The sequence below is a fragment of the Psammomys obesus genome, unplaced genomic scaffold (genome assembly GCF_907164565.1).
Source record: "Psammomys obesus unplaced genomic scaffold, mPsaObe1.curated_primary_1811, whole genome shotgun sequence".
Lineage (NCBI taxonomy): Eukaryota > Metazoa > Chordata > Mammalia > Rodentia > Muridae > Psammomys > Psammomys obesus.
The window spans coordinates 50410946-50427866 of record NW_026585895.1 but is presented as its reverse complement, the minus strand read 5'-3'; the positions used below and the strand labels follow the sequence as shown (position 1 = coordinate 50427866).

The 16921-nt window shown below is 54.8% G+C and overlaps 2 protein-coding genes across 3 annotated transcripts in view; one reads left to right on the top strand and one right to left on the bottom strand.

Annotated features, from left to right (window-relative positions):
- Positions 1-3664: 3664 nt before the first annotated feature.
- Dolpp1 (dolichyldiphosphatase 1) lies at positions 3665-11953 on the top strand. 2 transcript variants are annotated; one of them, XM_055599698.1, is made up of 8 exons: positions 3665-3872; positions 7052-7152; positions 7349-7433; positions 7529-7628; positions 7771-7869; positions 8356-8484; positions 8822-8911; positions 10581-11953. In XM_055599698.1, exons 1-8 carry the CDS (start codon positions 3797-3799, stop codon positions 10615-10617), a joined length of 717 nt encoding a protein of 238 aa, XP_055455673.1. In that variant the 5' UTR covers positions 3665-3796; the 3' UTR covers positions 10618-11953. The 2 variants fall into 2 exon arrangements, with proteins under 2 accessions (XP_055455673.1, XP_055455674.1); XM_055599699.1 differs by lacking the exon at positions 3665-3872 and adding an exon at positions 5111-5179.
- A 1444-nt stretch (positions 11954-13397) lies between these two features.
- The window catches only part of Crat (carnitine O-acetyltransferase), a 13597-nt gene continuing 10073 nt past the window's right edge, over positions 13398-16921 (bottom strand). Inside the window, exons 9-14 of the mRNA XM_055599696.1 lie at positions 16727-16846; positions 16512-16634; positions 16291-16426; positions 15903-15965; positions 15097-15234; positions 13398-14231 (exon numbers count right to left, since the gene is read on the bottom strand). Coding sequence (XP_055455671.1) covers positions 14016-14231; positions 15097-15234; positions 15903-15965; positions 16291-16426; positions 16512-16634; positions 16727-16846 — 796 coding nt within the window. The 3' untranslated portion in view covers positions 13398-14015. The remainder of the gene's footprint in view (positions 14232-15096; positions 15235-15902; positions 15966-16290; positions 16427-16511; positions 16635-16726; positions 16847-16921) is intronic.

Sequence of the window (16921 nt, the reverse complement as noted above, 5' to 3'; positions counted from 1 at the left end):
CCCGGAATTGCTGCAAGTAGTCAATTAAGTCAGGGCAGGCAACACGGTTCTGACTTGTGTGCCTTCATTTAGATAACAGGATAACAGCAATTTCCCTCTTCACATCCTTTACTGGTTACTGACAAACATAAAACATCTGAAAGAGGCAGAAGAGGAGTTGTGTTCCGGGCCTGGGAACATGAACACAGTTTGATCCTGCCAGTAAAGTAGATCTTGTTCCTGAGATGGCTCAAGACTAGCCTGGCCCAAGACTAGCCCAGGAAACTGTCTCAAGACTAGCCTGGGCTACATGATACCCTGTCAACAAGCAAACAAACAAACAAACAAACAGCGGAGCAATGGTTCAGAGGTTGAGAGCACTGGCTGCTTTTCCAGAGGACTGGGGTTGGATTCCTAGCGTCTACATGGCAGCTGACAAGGACATGCAACTATCGTCCCTGGGGAATCTGATGTCCTCTACTGGTCTCCACGGGTGTTACATGCACATGGGCCATACACACACATGCAAAACACCACATAAATAAAACGAGAATGAACAAAACAAGTGCTGTCTCCTAGGGCTGCCGTGACTGGCACAAGGGACTAAGGAGGAGCCTCTTAAGGGCTAGTCGGAAGGATTTCAGATACCAATGGTCTGATGAGAGGGAGCCCTTCACTCTCACAGCTGTCTAGCTGTGTCACCTCTGCCATGTCAGGGACCCTGCAGTGTCTCCTGAGCCCACCTCCTCAGCAACACACTCAGGTACACCAAAGATGTCCCCGGGGATTCACTTTGCCTACACCTGGGATGGATGCCCTTGTCCCAAATATCCTCCAAGAGTGACACAGGAGGAGCTAGAGAGATGGCTTGGTGGTCGAGAACATCGTCTGCCCTTCCAAAGGACCCAAGTTCAATTCCCGGCACCCACGTGCAGCTCACAAGTATCTATAACTGCAGTTCCATGGATTCTTACACCTACATACCACTGCGCAGAGAATAAAGTTAAACAGATTATTTAAAAGAGTGACATGGGGACTACCTAGTAGCTCACGCCACCGGCCATACACAGCAAGGCCACCTATGGCCACAGCATGGCCGACTCCCGGAGCCGAGTGCGCAGCGGGAGAAACTGCAGGGCTCTGTTTACAGCAGGTGCAACCCCCAACTCCTGATGGATAGCTTTAGATGTCACCTAGGGTGACGGCCAGGCCATCAGCTGTTTCTTATCTGGGGGATTCTTACACAAGGATGTCTAACTTCTGAAACACACTGACCTACATCCATCTGATTTCCGGAACTTCCTGTAAGAATGCCACAAATGAATACATATATGAATGACTTTGAACACTAGATCCTCCAGCTTTCCAAGTGAAGGGATTTTAAGTGTATACCACTAGGCCTAGCATAAAAGTCAGTCAGTCCGTCTGTCCGTCTGTCTTTCTCTCACACACACATACACTCGCACAATTTGGTTTTTAGTTTAGTTGGTTTATGTCCCTCTATTTTGGGGGCAGATCTCATGTATCCCAGGCTAGCCAAGCCCTCACTAAGTGACCTGGGGATTCCCCTGACCCCGTGATCCTCTTGCCTCTCCTGGGTGGCTATACCCATGCTCCCTCAGACCCATAATTTCTTTCTTTTTTTTGAGACAAAGTCTCACTTCATAGCTTAGGTCTGCTTGGAACTTACTATGTAACACGGGCTGAATTCCATCCTACCTTTGCCTCTTAGGTGCTACAATTTTAGGGCATGCCACCCAGATCAATATTTTATTTAATTAAAAAACAGCAAAAGCGTGCTAGGTGTGGTGCCACACACTGTTAGCCTCACACAGAGGCAGGCACATCTGTGCGAGATCCAGGCTGGTCAAGGTTCCAGAGTGAGACCCTGCCCACCGACCTCACCTACTTACCCTCCAGAGCTTCCCTGCCCTCAGCACTGTGCCTTCACAGCCTCGGTGCTCCAACCCCACTCACCTCCCCGAGCTTCCGGGGCGCTTTTAACACAGCCAGGCTGCACCACAAGACAGTGATATATGCTCTTCTCTCTGTTGGAAACTCACCCCAATAACCCTCACACTTTTTAAATTCTCCATCTTGTCACTTCCTCAGAAACTCTCTCCCTGTGTGTCAGGAACTTTGAGGAGGGGCAGGGCAGCCTGATCTTCCACGGCTGCCCCATCTTCGAGAACTATTCTAGGAAGCTCATACCTCACACCTCTTTCTTCCAGAGGCTAATAATGACATTGCCTGAGAGAGCTAGGGCAGGTGACAAGGAAGTGAGGCCAGCTGGCCCAGACAAGCTCAGGCTGGGCGGGGAGATGAGGGGAAGCTCAGCACAGCTGGGGGCAGGGGGCTTCCTGGTCCACAGCTGGATTCTGAGTCACCAGCATATCCTTAACCTACCTACACTACGTTACAGTCCTGGCCCCCACAGGCTGCCAGGCTAAGCCATCTAAGCTAGCGTCCTCTTTGGTTTATTCTCATTCTGCCTCACAAGTACCATGGCATTTATTGGGTATTTAGTCTAGACTATGTGTAAGGAACTTGTTCTGGGTCATTTATCAAGTACATGATAGGTCTGGATTGGGGCAGGGATATTAGTTACCTGCTTTTTCAACCACATGTATCAGAAACCCCAGAACATGGAATATGGAGGCCAAGGCTCCAATCCAGACCTACAGAGTCCCCCCACCCCCAAGACCCCAGATAGACCCAGGAACCTGAATATTCTTTATTGTACATGCTGTGGTGCTCAGTGAGGTCAGAGCCAGACAAGGAAATAATTACAGTTCAATGTAGCTGGATATGAGGTAGGTAAGGGGATGCAACTTCGGAAGACCACTGTAGCACCTGCTCCCCTCTTTCCAGCCCACACTGGCCTCGAACTCATAGAGATCCCCCTGCTAATGTGGAGGCCCTTCTCTAAACCTTGGGAAAACTGTATGAACTGAAAAATAAGTCAGACTGGGCTAGGCTAATGGGGCAGGAGTGTCTCTGCCCATTCCGAGCGAAGGATTGGAAACAAAACATCTGGCCTAGATTGTTAAGTAGGTCTGCCTGGGGAGAGTGGGCTCAGAAAGGGGACGTGGGCGGGACGTGTGGCTATTCCCTCGAGAATGTTTTGGGCAAACTAAGATGCCTAGTATGTACTCCATCCCAGGAGTAAGGACCTATAATCTTTTTTCACAAAGGCTCCTTTGAGGAACTGTACCTCTTGTTTGTCGGTAAAGGCAGAAAACACTCGCTGTACGTCTTTGGCCTCAATTTACGTGTATGGCTAGGAAGCCAGAACCTGGAGGGGAAGGCGAGCCTGGGCTTCACAGTGAGGTGCAAATTTTTGTTTTCAAGCTGGGTGGACTGAGACCCGCTGATGCAGAGGCGCCCTCTCCACCGAGCTCGGGGTTCTGGAAGCCTTAACTCCGGGCGCAGGTGCCAGCCGAACCAAAGCTCCCACCAAAGACCAACACGCCCCCTGAGAGAGCGCCTGATTGGCTTGCCCTGCCCACACCCCGAGCGAAGCTGACCTTGTGATTGGCTCTTCTGCCCTCCGTCCTGCGCCGGAACCCTCCACTCTCCTGATTGGCTAGACAGCTACCTGAGCCCGCTCGGGACTGGGCACTGGCAAAGCTGCGCAGGGCCCCGCTCTCCGATTCGCCGCACAGGCCAGCCTCCCGGCCTGCACACTGAATGGCTGCGCCACTACCTGCAATCGGCCTCGGATTGGGCGCGCGGCGTCTCCCCGGCGTGATAGGTCAGGACCACCGCCCCCCTTGCTCCCCATTGGCTGCTCGGCGAAGCCCGGTCTCCGGGTAAGATGGCAGCGGACGGACAGTGCTCGCTCCCCGCTTCATGGCGGCCGGTGACCCTCACCCACGTCGAATACCCTGCAGGTAAGAGCCGGCCCCGGCCCCGACGACGTTCTGCCGGAGCCGGCGCCTCAGGCCCTAGCGCCCGGGGCCGCGCGGGCCGGCGTGGGGCCGCCGAGCGAGCGCGGTGGGAACTGTCAAACAGCTAGCCATGGAGGGGCTCGGCCGGCGCGCGCGCCGCGCAGGCGCTGTGAAACGGCGATGAGCTGGGAGAAATTGTGAGCGGCTCTCTCGCGTGCGCTCTGCGGCTGCGCGGCCGAGTCGCTCTCCGGGGTCCCCGGGCACTGGTGGGCTGTCCTGGGCCGGGGGTCTGGGTGGTTCGGGCAAGGATCTGGGCCTGGACTTTGTCCCTGTGGCCCTCCCCGGAGCCAGAGAGGCCGCATACTCCTGCTTGGGCGTGCAGGGAGTGCCCGTCTCCGTCAGTCTGCTGCGGGCTGCTTGCTGGAGAAAGCTCCCTGTTTCAGGGACTGTGCAAGTCCAGGCCAGGGTTGGGAGAATTTGCGGCGCCACGCCCTAAGCAGAGCAGCAGAGGCTTGCCGCCAAGGGGGCACGCAGCCCCCGGGAGCTTGACTTGTAAGAGCTTCCATCCGACACGCCTCTGGGAGTGCCCGCCTCTCTGGTGGGAAGGTCCATTAGCCACGGTTCTGAAGTTCCGGCTCCGTAGAGTGGTGCGGAGCTTAGGCCTTGGGGTGAGACGTTTCCGGGCTCCCGGGGAGGTGGCACCCCTCCAGTCACTTCATCTGCCTAAGTGGCTCCTTTCTGTAATGGTGTGTGAATCAAGTGACCACAGGCCTGAGAGGTGCTGGGCACAGAGCCTAGCCCACAGTGAACACCCAGTAAAGACCTGTAGTTTATATCTCTAGCTTGCCAGCACCCTCCCTGCATAGATGTTTGTTGCTGAGCAGCCAGGGACCCTTTGCTGGCATCTCGTTGTCTAGGAAGGGCCTGTTCTCTTCGGTAGCCACGTGAGAGCTTGGTTCTGCTGAGAACACAGGGTCATAGGCCAGGGGAACTTTGGCTCCGGGTGTTCTGGGTTACACTTAAGGTGTGGCCGTCCTGCCCAGGGTTGGGCCCTATGGTCATCCATCCATCCACCCATCCATCCGTTCATTCATTCTGTACCCCCTTAGCATCTCCCAAGTGCTAGGCCTTGGGCCAGCTCTGGTTTTGGAATGGTGAAGTCCCTGCTTTCTTGCTCTGTGGAAAGTCTCTGCTCCAGAGGAGGGAAACCAGGCCAGGAGAAGGGGAGAGACTTGACTGAGGCCTCCATACCCTCCTGGCTTTCTGTCCCTGGCTTCAGATTAGCTTCTCAGAGGCCTCAGGACTTACAGGTGAGAAGGTACCAACGGAAGACACCATGACACGTGCAGGCTGTGTGTGATGTGTGGTCTGGTTGAACCTGAGGACATATGGCAAAGTCCAGTCCCCTGGACACCCTCCTGGAGCCTCTGCTCGTCATGTCACAGTACACTGGACATCTTTTATCTGTTTGACATGGTGTCTGAATCCTGTGGAGTGTCATACAGTACTGCACTCAGAGGGCAGTGGGCTGTGGGGAGCGGTCACTCCCCTCCCCTCATGGGACCTGAGGTTATGTAGAGGGCCCACAGGCACCTTCACCACCCAGTAGGTCAGGGACCACGTCCCAGTCACAGAACTCCATCAGTCAGGCTGAGAGTTTTGTGGTGGTGGGCTTTCATCTGTGTGGTTTCTTTTTTAGCTGTGCTGGGTCTTGCCTTTCGTCTTTTGAGTTCACCTCGGCAGCATCCTAGGTGGGGGGAGCCGTGTGTGCATGGTCCAGAAGTAGGACAGCACAGTGTGTTCAGGGAGCTTGAGTATCATCCCTGCAACTGGAGCAGAGGGTGGGAGGGAAGTGGGCCAGGCCTGCCTTGAGCCTGGTTAAAGGGGCCTGAGGAAACATCCCAAGGAAAGGGGAGAGGACTGTGGATTAGAGAGTTGAGGCCAGTATTCCTGGCAATATGTACAGGAAAGCCTGAGGGTCTTGCTTGCTATAAGACAACCTGCGGAATTGGTTAGGGTTCAGGGATCGTAGCCATGCCCTGTCCTGATAGCCCAGCAGTTATCAGTTGAGTCAGAATCTCAGGGTGGTGGAGACATGGGCTCAGAAGGTGGAGGACACGCCCTCAGGGTTCCGTAGTGGAACTGTGGCAGCATCAGCCTTGAACCTAGGTTACTTGAACCTAGGCCAACTCTGAGCCAGTCTTTCCTGGTAGGGTCAGGTAAGATATGTGTGCCTCCATCTCTTCAGGCCTGGAATCTGTTCTCTGCCCTCTGGGGGGGGGGGGGGAGCTGCCTGCTTGTGTAAGGCCAAACTGCTGGTATGGGCCGTCTCTCATACTAGGTTCACTCAGCCTCTGTGATCCCCACTGTGCGAGTGGGCTGTGTGCCAGAGATGGCACTCTTCCACAGCTGAGGGAAGGGTCCTTCCCCTCCCACATGAGACCATGTGGAGGTGCAGGGAGGTGCAGCCCTGCCTGAGATCGGCCTCTTCGGAGTGGCTTCTTAGTTTGTTCCCTTGTTTCAGGGGTGAGAGTGGCCTTTTGGACACAGCCTTGCCCGTGAGCAAGGGGGACATGACTCTAATCTTAGCTTTCCCCTCTCAGAGGGGCCAGTGGTCCTCACTGCCTCCATCCAGGCTTTGGCAAGAATGGAAGACCAATGCCTTGGCTGGGAGAAGGTTTGAGAGGCTGCTCACTGTTGTGGGAGGCCACTTTGAGCTGGCCCTGTTGGAGTCATCAGCCTGGCTCTCGATCTGCTGTTTGGAAGAACACACGCTTCCCCGGAGGCCCCAGGCCATGGGGCAGCCCAGATGTGTGCAGCATGGAATCTTGAGGTTTCATGCTCCCCCTCTGACAGAGTGATGGGTACAGAGACTGGCTTACATCCAGGTGCCACGTCACTCTGGTTGTGTTACCAAGTCACAGAGCCATGCCGAGACTCAATTCCTTCTGTAAAATGGGGACAAAGAGGTCCCTTCTTGAAACCCATGGTGTGTGGTCTTTCATGGTTGGTAGTGGACCCCTTACAAGTGTGTGGAGGAGTTGGGGTGTCAACTGGGTGTCCATGGCTGTGGCCCTGGGTTCTAGGACCTCCCCTTTTGTTCAGGCCCTGTTGACTCTCAGAGGACTGAGCCCTCTTCTGATGTCCATGCCCTGTCTCATCCTGTTCCTCTGTTCCAACAGGTGATCTCTCTGGCCAACTCCTTGCCTATCTGAGCCTCAGCCCTATTTTTGTCATTGTTGGTTTTGTTACCCTCATCATATTCAAGCGGGAGCTACACACGGTGAGTCTTGGCCCCACCCATTGCCAGAACCCTCTTTTGGTGTGCAGTGCTTTACCCTGCAAGGACTGTAGGGGTCTCCTGGCTGGGTCCAGGTTGCTCACTCACTGATCTGGGCTGTCCAGTCAGAGGCTGTGGGAATTGGATGGCGGTCAGCAGGTACTCAGAGGCCCAGCTGAATGCCTATCTTTCCCAGCAGATTTCATTCCTTGGGGGCCTGGCAGTGAATGAGGGTGTCAACTGGCTGATCAAACACGTTATCCAGGAGCCTCGGCCCTGTGGAGGTAGGGCTGGAACTTTGAGGACCCGGGGCGGGGCGATGCCTTGGACATCGTGAGGAACCCCACAGCTTCCCATGACGTGCTGTTTCTCTCCCCAGGCCCACACATGGCAGTGGGCAGTAAGTACGGCATGCCCTCTAGCCATTCCCAGTTCATGTGGTTCTTCTCCGTCTATTCCTGCCTTTTCCTGTATTTAAGGTAAGAAGCCCCCGCCCCCTGCTGTGGTAGCTACGCTCTGCTGGGGACTGCTGCACTAAGGCTTTTGGATGGGACCAGGGGCTATAGGCAGGCCTGGATTCAGGTTGTGGCCTAAGGCTGTCTGATGCATCTCTTTTTCCAGAATGCACCAAACAAATAACGCCAGGTTCTTGGACTTGCTGTGGAGGCATGTGCTCTCTCTAGGGCTCCTCACCGCAGCTTTTCTTGTCTCCTATAGCAGGTATGGAAAGAGGAGGCGCCCCACCCTACAACCTGCCCACCTGGGGTCCTGCTAGGTCTTGGTCTCTTTTGAACAGTCTCTGTGGACCCTGGGCCCAGAGACTATAGAGGAGGACTGGGGAAAGAACCTCGATTCTAATTTTAACAGACAGGGCTCCAGCTGCCCTTTCTAATGTAGCAGGCTAAGGCCACGATTGGAACAGCAGCTTTTTGTATTAGCCATTTGTCCCCAGCTTCCTGGGTGGGAGTGGGGCTTTGCTGACAGGCTCCAGGTTAAGAGCTGGACAGGAAGGAGCAGGTTATATCTAGGTTATATCTCCTAGCTGGAGATAGGCTGCTTTCAGCATCCCTGCTGTGCTCTGGTAGTGCCTGTTATATCTGTGTGTGTCTTCGCACGTACACACACAGGGTCCCAAGGAGTGGGGTACTGTGCAGGCCTCCTGTCCCTGATTGGTTCTCATGAATTTCCCTTCTGGCCTTATCCCAGGGTCTACCTGCTGTACCATACCTGGAGCCAGGTATTTTATGGGGGTGTTGCTGGAAGCCTCATGGCCATCGCTTGGTTCATCTTCACCCAAGAAGTCCTCACCCCGCTGTTCCCCAGGATAGCAGCCTGGTAACCAATTCTCCCTCCCTTCCCTGCAGGCATGGCCATCTGTGGAGAGCCTTGTGTCCTGGATGGCCCAGTGTCAGGCCTCTGGTGGCATGAGGCTTAGAACGCACTGTCCTGGCTACTACCTCCCCCAGGGGCTTATGGTCTCTCAGGTTCAGCACCCAGAGTGCCCTCCTCTGTTCTTGCATCGGCCCTTAGAGACTTAGCAGGCAGCCAAAGTCTTGTGGGGCAGTGGTCCTCCATTGCTGTAGGGGGCTTGGGGAACTATGGGGACACCTGGCTTGGTGGTAGGCTCATGCTCTCACCATGGCCCTGGCTTTTTGGGTATGTGTCTCTCCAGGCCCATCTCCGAGTTTTTCCTCATCCGGGACACAAGCCTCATTCCCAACGTGCTCTGGTTTGAGTATACAGTAACCAGGGCAGAAGCCAGGTGAGTTAAGGGGACAGCAGTCAGCACTGCCCCACTTTGGAAGGCTCCTGGAAAGCTAGATACTTGCTTCCATTTCGGACACTGAATTCTCCTATGTGCCCATCTTTTTTCAGATGGGAATGGAGAGGCTCAGAAAGAAGGAAAGTGTTGGGGCTCTATTAGTGGGTGAGGGAGCTGGTGGTAAGCCACGGGCCAGTGTGTCTACTTTTACCCTCTTCTACAGCCCAGGCCCTTGAGTGTGGCTGTCCTCAGAGCTGTTTAGCCTTCTGTTGGCTGGGTAAGCTGAGGCACACTGAGCTGGGGGCCGGCTTGAAGCTGATTCAAGTTGGGGCAAAGCTGGGTTTTGTCATCTCCTGACTCACACTCTTTTTATTTAACTCTCCTCCTATCTGGGGTGGAGTGCCTCAGAGTTGGAGATGGCCAGCTTTTCCCTAAGCTCTGGAGAGAGCTGAAGCAGGCCAGGCTCCAGAGGAAGCCTAGGAGATTTTCCAGTGGGGGTGAGAGCCACGGGGCAGGGCAGAGCAGGGTGGGTGTCTAGCAGCTAGAAAATGTGTTAGTACATCAAGGTCCACATTATCCTAACAAGCTTAAAGGTAAAGCCTGGATCCATGCAGAAAGGGGATTTGAGGGTTAGGGCAGGGCAATCCCATTAGTGGCAGACAGGCCCCAGATGCCTCAGGCTCAGCTCTCCACCTGGCTCCCAGAATGGCCAGCGCCGCCTCACCCTGCTTAGCCAGCTGCCACCTGCCTTCATTCTCCCAACTCTCCCTGGCACCTGCTCCCCAACAGGCTGTGTACAGAGGCTGAGCACAACTATGTACAGAGTGAGGCAACTGTGTTCCCACCCCCTGAGATCAAAGCAGCAGGGATCCATGAGGAAGGAAGGACCAGCCATGTGAGCTGTATTGAGGAGTGAGGCTCAGAGTCTCAAAGAGTGACAGGATCCTAGAGTTCAGCAGGAGAGTCCATCAGCCTCCCAGGAGGAAGCAGTCCTGAGTGATACAGATGAGCAGGCCTTCTGCAGTGGAGATGACAGAGAGGCATCTGAGAAGAGGAACAGCAGGCATGAAGCTCTTGAAACAGATTGGTGTTTGAGAGCCCAGGGAGCAAGCTGGAGGACTGGGGTAACATCACACCAGGACCCCTGCTTTCTAGTTCTGTAGGTATCTTAAACAAGCACTGTTCTTTCTGAGCCTCAGCTAGCCCCTCTTGAGAATAGCAGTGATTCTTCCTGTCCCCTTCCAAGTAGATGCGTCCATTTCGGGGAGCCCCTTCAGTGTGCCTTCCTCTGCTTGCATCCTTTTACAAGAAGAGCCTACCACCTTTCTGTAGCTGTTTTGGTGGTAGCAGCAGAACCTTCCTGGGCTGACTTCTATAAAGGAACTCCCCATTAGTCAGGCCCATCCAAGTGCTACTGACCTTTCTTGTCTTGTCCCAGCCCTGTCCTGCCATCCCCTGGCTCACTTCCTGAGCTCCAAACCTGGGTCCTCCAAATGCGGGTCCTCTTCAGGATCCAGCTTATAGCAGGAGTTCTGATTGGCCCAGCTCTGGCCAGTGTGGGTATGGTTGGGCCTTTGCCACTGTAATTGAGACTGAGCAGGGAGAAAGGGCAGCTGTGGGACAGGCCACTCAATACCAGGCACCCCCACATCTAAGCCCCATTTTGCAGGAACAGACAACGCAAACTGGGGACGAAACTGCAGTGACTGGTGGGTGTGGCTGGGTCAAGCCTCTGAATCTGGCCTGCGCCATGCCTTGCAGGATGGACAGAATGATGGATGGAGGAGTGAAGCAGAGACCTCTACAGACCCAAGTCACCAAGTGGAGCCTTTTTTTTTCTTTTTTTTCTTATTTTAATTTTAATGGACATGGTGGACCAAAGGGCTGAGTCAGGCCCTCAGCCAGGACTCTCTGGGAGGGCCTGCTGTCTGTGGGTCACATGGCCAGAGACCCTGGCTCTGCTGCTGCCAGCTCCTGACTGGGCGGAAGGTGCTCTTGGCATGGGCCCTAGGGTGTGGGTAGAGCACGGGGCTTGCACCTTGGGTCTTGAGATCAGGAACTCCAGGTAGAGTGCACACTATTTATTTTGGGGTTGTAGAGTCCATGCTGAAGAGGCTGCTCTGCAGTGGCTGCCCTGTACAGAGGGGCCCAGGTGAGCACCCAGACCCTCTGCTCTGAGCCTCAGGCAGGATAGCCCGCCTCCTGCTGGGCCTGAGCGGGGCCTGGTGCCCAGGAGTGAGGCAACCCTTGCTCTCCCTGTCACCATTGCCATTCCAGAACCTTGTCAGTGTTTCCTTGTCTGGGGGCAGGGCCCAGAGCAAGCACCCGTCTGTCGGCTGGGCTGCTGTTATTGTGTTCTTCCCTATGTCAACCCAACATCACAAGGGCTTTCTCTGGTCCTCTATCCCCAAGACAGTAATCCCTTTCTGACAAAAGAGCCTGCACATACGGGTGAGCACACCCAAGCGTTTACAGCTCCTTTTGTCTGGCCATCCAGTAGCAGTCTGTCTTCATCCCCACTTGAACAAAACAGGAACCAGGAGCTAGGATGCTGGCAGTGTGGCAGCGTTGACACTCTCCCCCGTCACCTGGCCCATATGCTCTGGATTTGTCCCTGTCCTTCCCGGCCTGCCCTAGAGGCTGGAGCCCTGTGCAGGCTGACCCTGGAATCTGCCGGGCTGTGAGGAGTCCCTCCTAAGGGGACTCTCCAAGTTGCCCTGCCACAGCCGTGGAGATGCTTCCAGAACTGAAGCAGCCCCTGGGGGACCTGTTCGAACCCTCCCCCCTTTCTCTGTGGAGGTCCCTAACCTGCTGCTGAAGCACAAGTTTTTGGTGCTTTCCTTTTGTGTCTGTTAAAGGCCGTGTCCAAGCCCCTCAGAGGCCAGGGCCAGGGCTGGTTTCTAGGGCGGTAGGTGAGTCACATTCCCTCCCCTTCCCCTAGGATTTTTATTTTTTACTTTTTGCCTGAGACAAGCCAAGTGTGAGGTGGTTTAAGAAAATGAAATTGTTTACTATTGTTTTAAAATAAAATCTGAAACTCTGGAGGCTGAGTATATATTGACAGCTCATGAAAGGAGGCTGTGGGACCACTGGGGCACATGTGGCCTCTGGGACAAGGATGTGCTAAGGCCATAAAGCCAGAAGAATTTCCAGGATACTCAGTCCCCTCTAGCCCCCAGAGTGAGGGTTTCAATTGCCCTGACATCTACCACAGAAGTCTGTCATCCCAGAACACCCACGTATATGCTCCTGTCAGAGACCCCCCCACCCCCGCCTGTTGTAGGCTGGCCCTGGCCAGAGTTTCCTCCACACAAGAGTCTGGGGAGATCTGCCCTTTACAAGGGCTCCATAACCAACTCCACTTGCACTGTCTGCCTCAGTGCATACCTAGGTGACTTCTGCCTTGGCACAAATGCCTGCTGCCAAGCCAGTGGCTAAAGGCCTTGCAGGACTGAGTCTGAGCACAGGCTAGCCCGAGGCAGGGAGCTTCTTTTCTGGGCAGGTTATGCCAAGGTCCACAGCCACACCCTCTGAGTAAGGGTATGTGGGAGGTCACCCTGTTTCTCACATGGGTGGAGCCAGGTGAAGCACGTGGTTGGCAGAGGACAGAATCTTGACAGTTGTGACTTCAGCTAGTGACCCCAGGAGAAAGAATGTACTCTAGACTTCAAATTATTGTTTTCAGTTACAGTAGAGCCCTGCTTGGGCTCCAGCTCTTCTCTGGGACCTACTCAGAACTAGGACACACCCCTGGGGAAATCTGATTTGTCCCTGCTAACATCTGCTCCACAGTTCCTTTCTGCATACCTCGCTGCCCTGGGACAGCTGATGGTGTGCTGAGAGATTGGAGGATCTCAGACCTTCCCTGGCTTACAAAGAACTGATGTGCCCTTGGGAGCCTGCCATAGCACAGTGACTTGGCTTCTCTGAGCCGGTTTTTTCATGTGAAAACTGGCCACAGGCCCTACCTCAGTTGACCACACAGGTCAATTGGGCCATGAAGCACTTCCTTCACAGGTGTGCCTGCCTTGCAGCCCCACATTCCAAGTACACGTCTATACCCAGGGACTTCCGCAGGACATGTACCCTCTAGCAGGTGTCAGGGTTGGGTGCTCTGATAGTGGGTGCTCCTCCAGCCCACCTCCAGTCAGCATTTGCCTCTACTCATCAGCTGGGCCTAGCTGTTCCATTTTCCCTCCTGTTGAGTTCAGTGAAGGGCAGCTGCATCCGGCTTTGGGCTAGTGGGTGTTTGCCACACCAGATCTATAGCATTTCACTAACCATGGGACTTGGAAAGGCTTAAAACCAGGACAGGTAGGAGATCGCCATGCTTGGCTTAGCACCCCAGCTCTCTTGAGCTCACCCTGACGACCTGGTTCCTCTGGGAGTGTACTGGCCCACAGGCTGCTTGGAACTAGCACCCAGAACCAGAGATAGAAGACAGCAAGGCCAAGCATCTGTCCTTGCCCCTCAGCTACAACTCAACTTCACCAGCACTTCTTCCCTTTATTGATCCCCTGGCATAATCACTGCAACCATGAATGTAGTTCAAGAATCAAGCTGAATGGAAACCAGAAGGCTGGGGCTCAAGAGTTGCCAGAAAGTGTGGCAGCAAGGAGATGGCACCTTGTGGTGGGGTAGTGGAGGCTAGGCCTCAGGTGTCCCTTTGGCCACAAAGACTTTGTCTTTCAGCGCTGGATAATACTTTGACTCCTGGTCCTTGGGTGTTGATGAAGACAGATTTTGGCTTGGCTATGGAGATGCTAGAGATTGGCCAGGGTTGAAGAAAGGAATTTCTCCCAGCCCTTGCTATGGGGTGGACTGGACTGGGCTGGGCTGGTTCCTGTCCCAGGGTTCATGACAGTGGATCATGTTGGGGGATCTGGGCCTTGGTCTTGTTCAGCCTCTGAACTCTGCCCTGTACTTGGACTATGGCAGGTGCTGAAGGCAGGGCCTGGAAAGCACTTGGCTTAGAGGGGTCCTGCTAGACAACGCTTCCGTGGCTCAGTCAAATTGGAGGGCACAGAAACCAAGGAAGTGAGCCATGGCAGGGGTCCATCCCAAACTAGGCTTGGCTGTGGCACTGGCAGGCCTGGGCCTGGGCTTAGAGTTTGGCCCTGGGGTGGTTCTGCAGTAGGGTGCGCATGTCCAGCAAAGCTTTCTCCAAGTAGTGGGCCATGCGGGCGGCGTTTGTCTCAGCACAGCTGTTGTAGGCTGACACGGAAAAGTTGATGTGGGCCTCCATGGGGTTGTAGCAGATGCCATAACCATCTGGGACCACGGGTCCGAAGAACATGACACAGTCTGTCTTGGCAGGGACCTGGGGACAGCAGGTTCAAAGCTTCATACCCAGGCCTGTGGTGGCCTTCCTGTCCCTTGGCTGTAGTAGTCTGACTCTCTGCATCCACTCCTCCTCTGTGCCCTTTCCTTTTCTCCATGGGGTGAGCCTTCCTTTGTTTTCCTGGAGGGGCAGTGGTGCGGCCTCTGCACCGGCACTGCCCTGAGGCCATCACTGTCTCCCTGCCTGTGCTCCACACACACTGTGAGCTCCCTGGGACTGTGGTTTGTGCCAGCTGTGTCCCAGCACCCAGCACATGTTAGTTGGTACTCATCATCTACAACTGGCCAATGAATGAGTGGAACAGCTTCTCTTTTAAGAGGAGCTTAAAAGGCCTAAGCCTTCCTACCCTTGTTAGAGCAGTGTCCCTAAGCTGAGCTCCTGCCTGGAAACCCAGTTGCTTTGGCAGTGAGACTCTGGTGGCATGTGTGGGCTCCATTACCCCTAAGGTCCAGCTGCCAGTAGGTTGTAAAGAATATGTGTGTGTGTGTGTGTGTGTGTGTGTGTTTGTTTTTAGACAGGGTTTCTCTGTGTAGCCTTGGCTGTCCTAGACTTACTTTGTAGACCAGGCTGGCCTTGAACTCAGAGATCTGCCTGTCTCTGCCTCCCCAAGTGCACCACCACACCTGCTTAAGATTATTTTTATTTTATATGTTTGTGCCCACAGAGGCCAAAAGAGGACATCATATCTCCAGGAACCGAAGCTACAGGTGGTTGTAAACACCCTGATTGTGGGTGCTGGGAGCTGAACCTGGGTCCTCTAGTAAAATATCAAGTGCTCATAGCCATTTCTCCAGCCCCTGCCAATGGGTTCTACTCACCACGGGCACCCGGGGCAGTGGCCTACCTGGCTGGTAGAGAGGTTGAAGTGCATAGCAATGGCGTAGGAGGTGTCCATGAAGATGTCAGGCATGCTCACCAGGTCCTCAATGGCTTGCAGCTTCAGACCCAGCAGGTGCCGGTCAAAGCCCTCCCCTCGGATGGCCTTTTGGGGGGGGGGGGGAGAATTGTCAGAGGCAGGTATTGCAGGGTCATAGGGCATCCCAGTCCTCGGGAGCCTGTGGCAGTGCTGCCCCTTTCAGATTCTGGTCCCTCAGGCCCGTGAGACCAAGGTGTCCAGGCAGAGGAGTGCTCCCTTCCCAGATGAGAAAACTTAGGGCTACAGAGGAGTAGACATCTGCCCAGGGAGGCAGGACAGTGCAGGACTGAAAACACGAGCTGTGGTAGTGGGCGGTTAAGTGAGAGCTAGACAGTGTCTGCATGTAGATGAGTAGTGTCTGCGCGTGTAACATGGGGCAGTGTGCACTCCCTATGATAGGCAGGGTCTGTGCCTGCCTGGTAGCGTGGGCACACCGTGCCTCCTGATGCCCCTATACCACCTCCCTGGCTACAGCCTCAGCTGCGGCTGGCATGTGCTGGGCCTTTGGGGAGAGCACACAAGATCTGAGTGCCCGTGCTCAGTGTGACCGTGGAACTGGGGCCAGAGCAGCTACCAGGTTGACCCTGGTTTCATCAACTTTCAGATGGCAATAATGACTCAGGACAGAACGAGTTCCAGGGGCCCCAGTGCTCTGGGAAGAGGCAGTTGTTAGCAGGAAGACAGACAGGCAGGTAGGGTAATGGCAATAAGGAAGGAGAGCAGGGCTCACTCACGCGGTCAGTGTAGGCTCGGTGGGCCTGCACAGCCTTCCGGAGCAGCTCCACCTTCTGGTGCTCCTGGAAGAGGGAGGGGGAACACAGGACACTGAAGCGCCATCTTCCCTTTTCCTCTCACCGTAGCAGCCACTCGGTACCCAGCACTGCAGCACTCTCTCAGGTGAGTGGACAGATTGCTGGCTTCTCTTATGAATGGGTGGATACATGGGTTTGCCTCGGCTGCCAGAACGCTCAGAACTAAATTCATGGCTCCATCTTCTGTTAATCCCTTTGCCCACTGTGGGGCTGAAATGCCATGGAGGTGCAATCCTTTTGAAGAGGATGAACAGGAAAGGAAAGAAATGGCCCAAGCACAGCCTACCCACCCGTGGTCCAGACCTCTCACCGGCACATTGGAGTCATCCATGCCTTTGACAAAAGCCAGGGAGTCTATGGAGGCTGAGCGGATGGTGTCAGTGCGGCCCAGGTGAAACATCCGCAGAGAGGCACTTTCATATGTAGCACAAGCCTGCCCGTAGATCCTGGGTGGGAGGTGGCTCTCAGTATGTCTCTTCCCTTCTCCTCCCCTCCCCTCCTCTGAGGGGCAGGTGGTCAGGCAGGGCGCACCTGTAGTATGCCAGCTGCAGGGCTATCTGGATGAAGGCATCAGGGCTTAGCTTCTCTGACTTGGGGAAGTCCTTTCCAAAGTGATGGAATACCAGCATCATGATGTCCAGGTCCTGGATCATGCTGGGGTGGAGGTGTGAGCCGCGTGGGTGAGCGGCAGGCATCGGGAAGCTGAGTGGCTGGTCCTCCCTACCAGGACCCCGCCCTCTACTCACATGCTGATGTTCTGTTTGGCTTTCTCAATGTCATTCTTGATCTCCGGTGTGATGTTGAAGCGCAGCTTCTTGGGCATGGGTAGGGGCACCATAGGAGACCGCACAAGCTCAGGTTTTTTTCTGCATGGGACAGGGGGACTTCAGGCTCATGCTGGTGTCACTGAAGCCCAGGCTCATGCTGGTGTCACTGAAGCC

Bases quoted from the DNA above. Each gene is read 5' to 3' on its own strand.
- Dolpp1 (XM_055599698.1), top strand. From the start codon at position 3,797: ATGGCAGCGGACGGACAGTGCTCGCTCCCCGCTTCATGGCGGCCGGTG. The intron at 3,873-7,051 runs GTAAGAGCCGGC...CTGTTCCAACAG, and splicing joins CCACGTCGAATACCCTGCAG to GTGATCTCTCTGGCCAACTC. The intron at 7,629-7,770 runs GTAAGAAGCCCC...CTCTTTTTCCAG, and splicing joins TGCCTTTTCCTGTATTTAAG to AATGCACCAAACAAATAACG.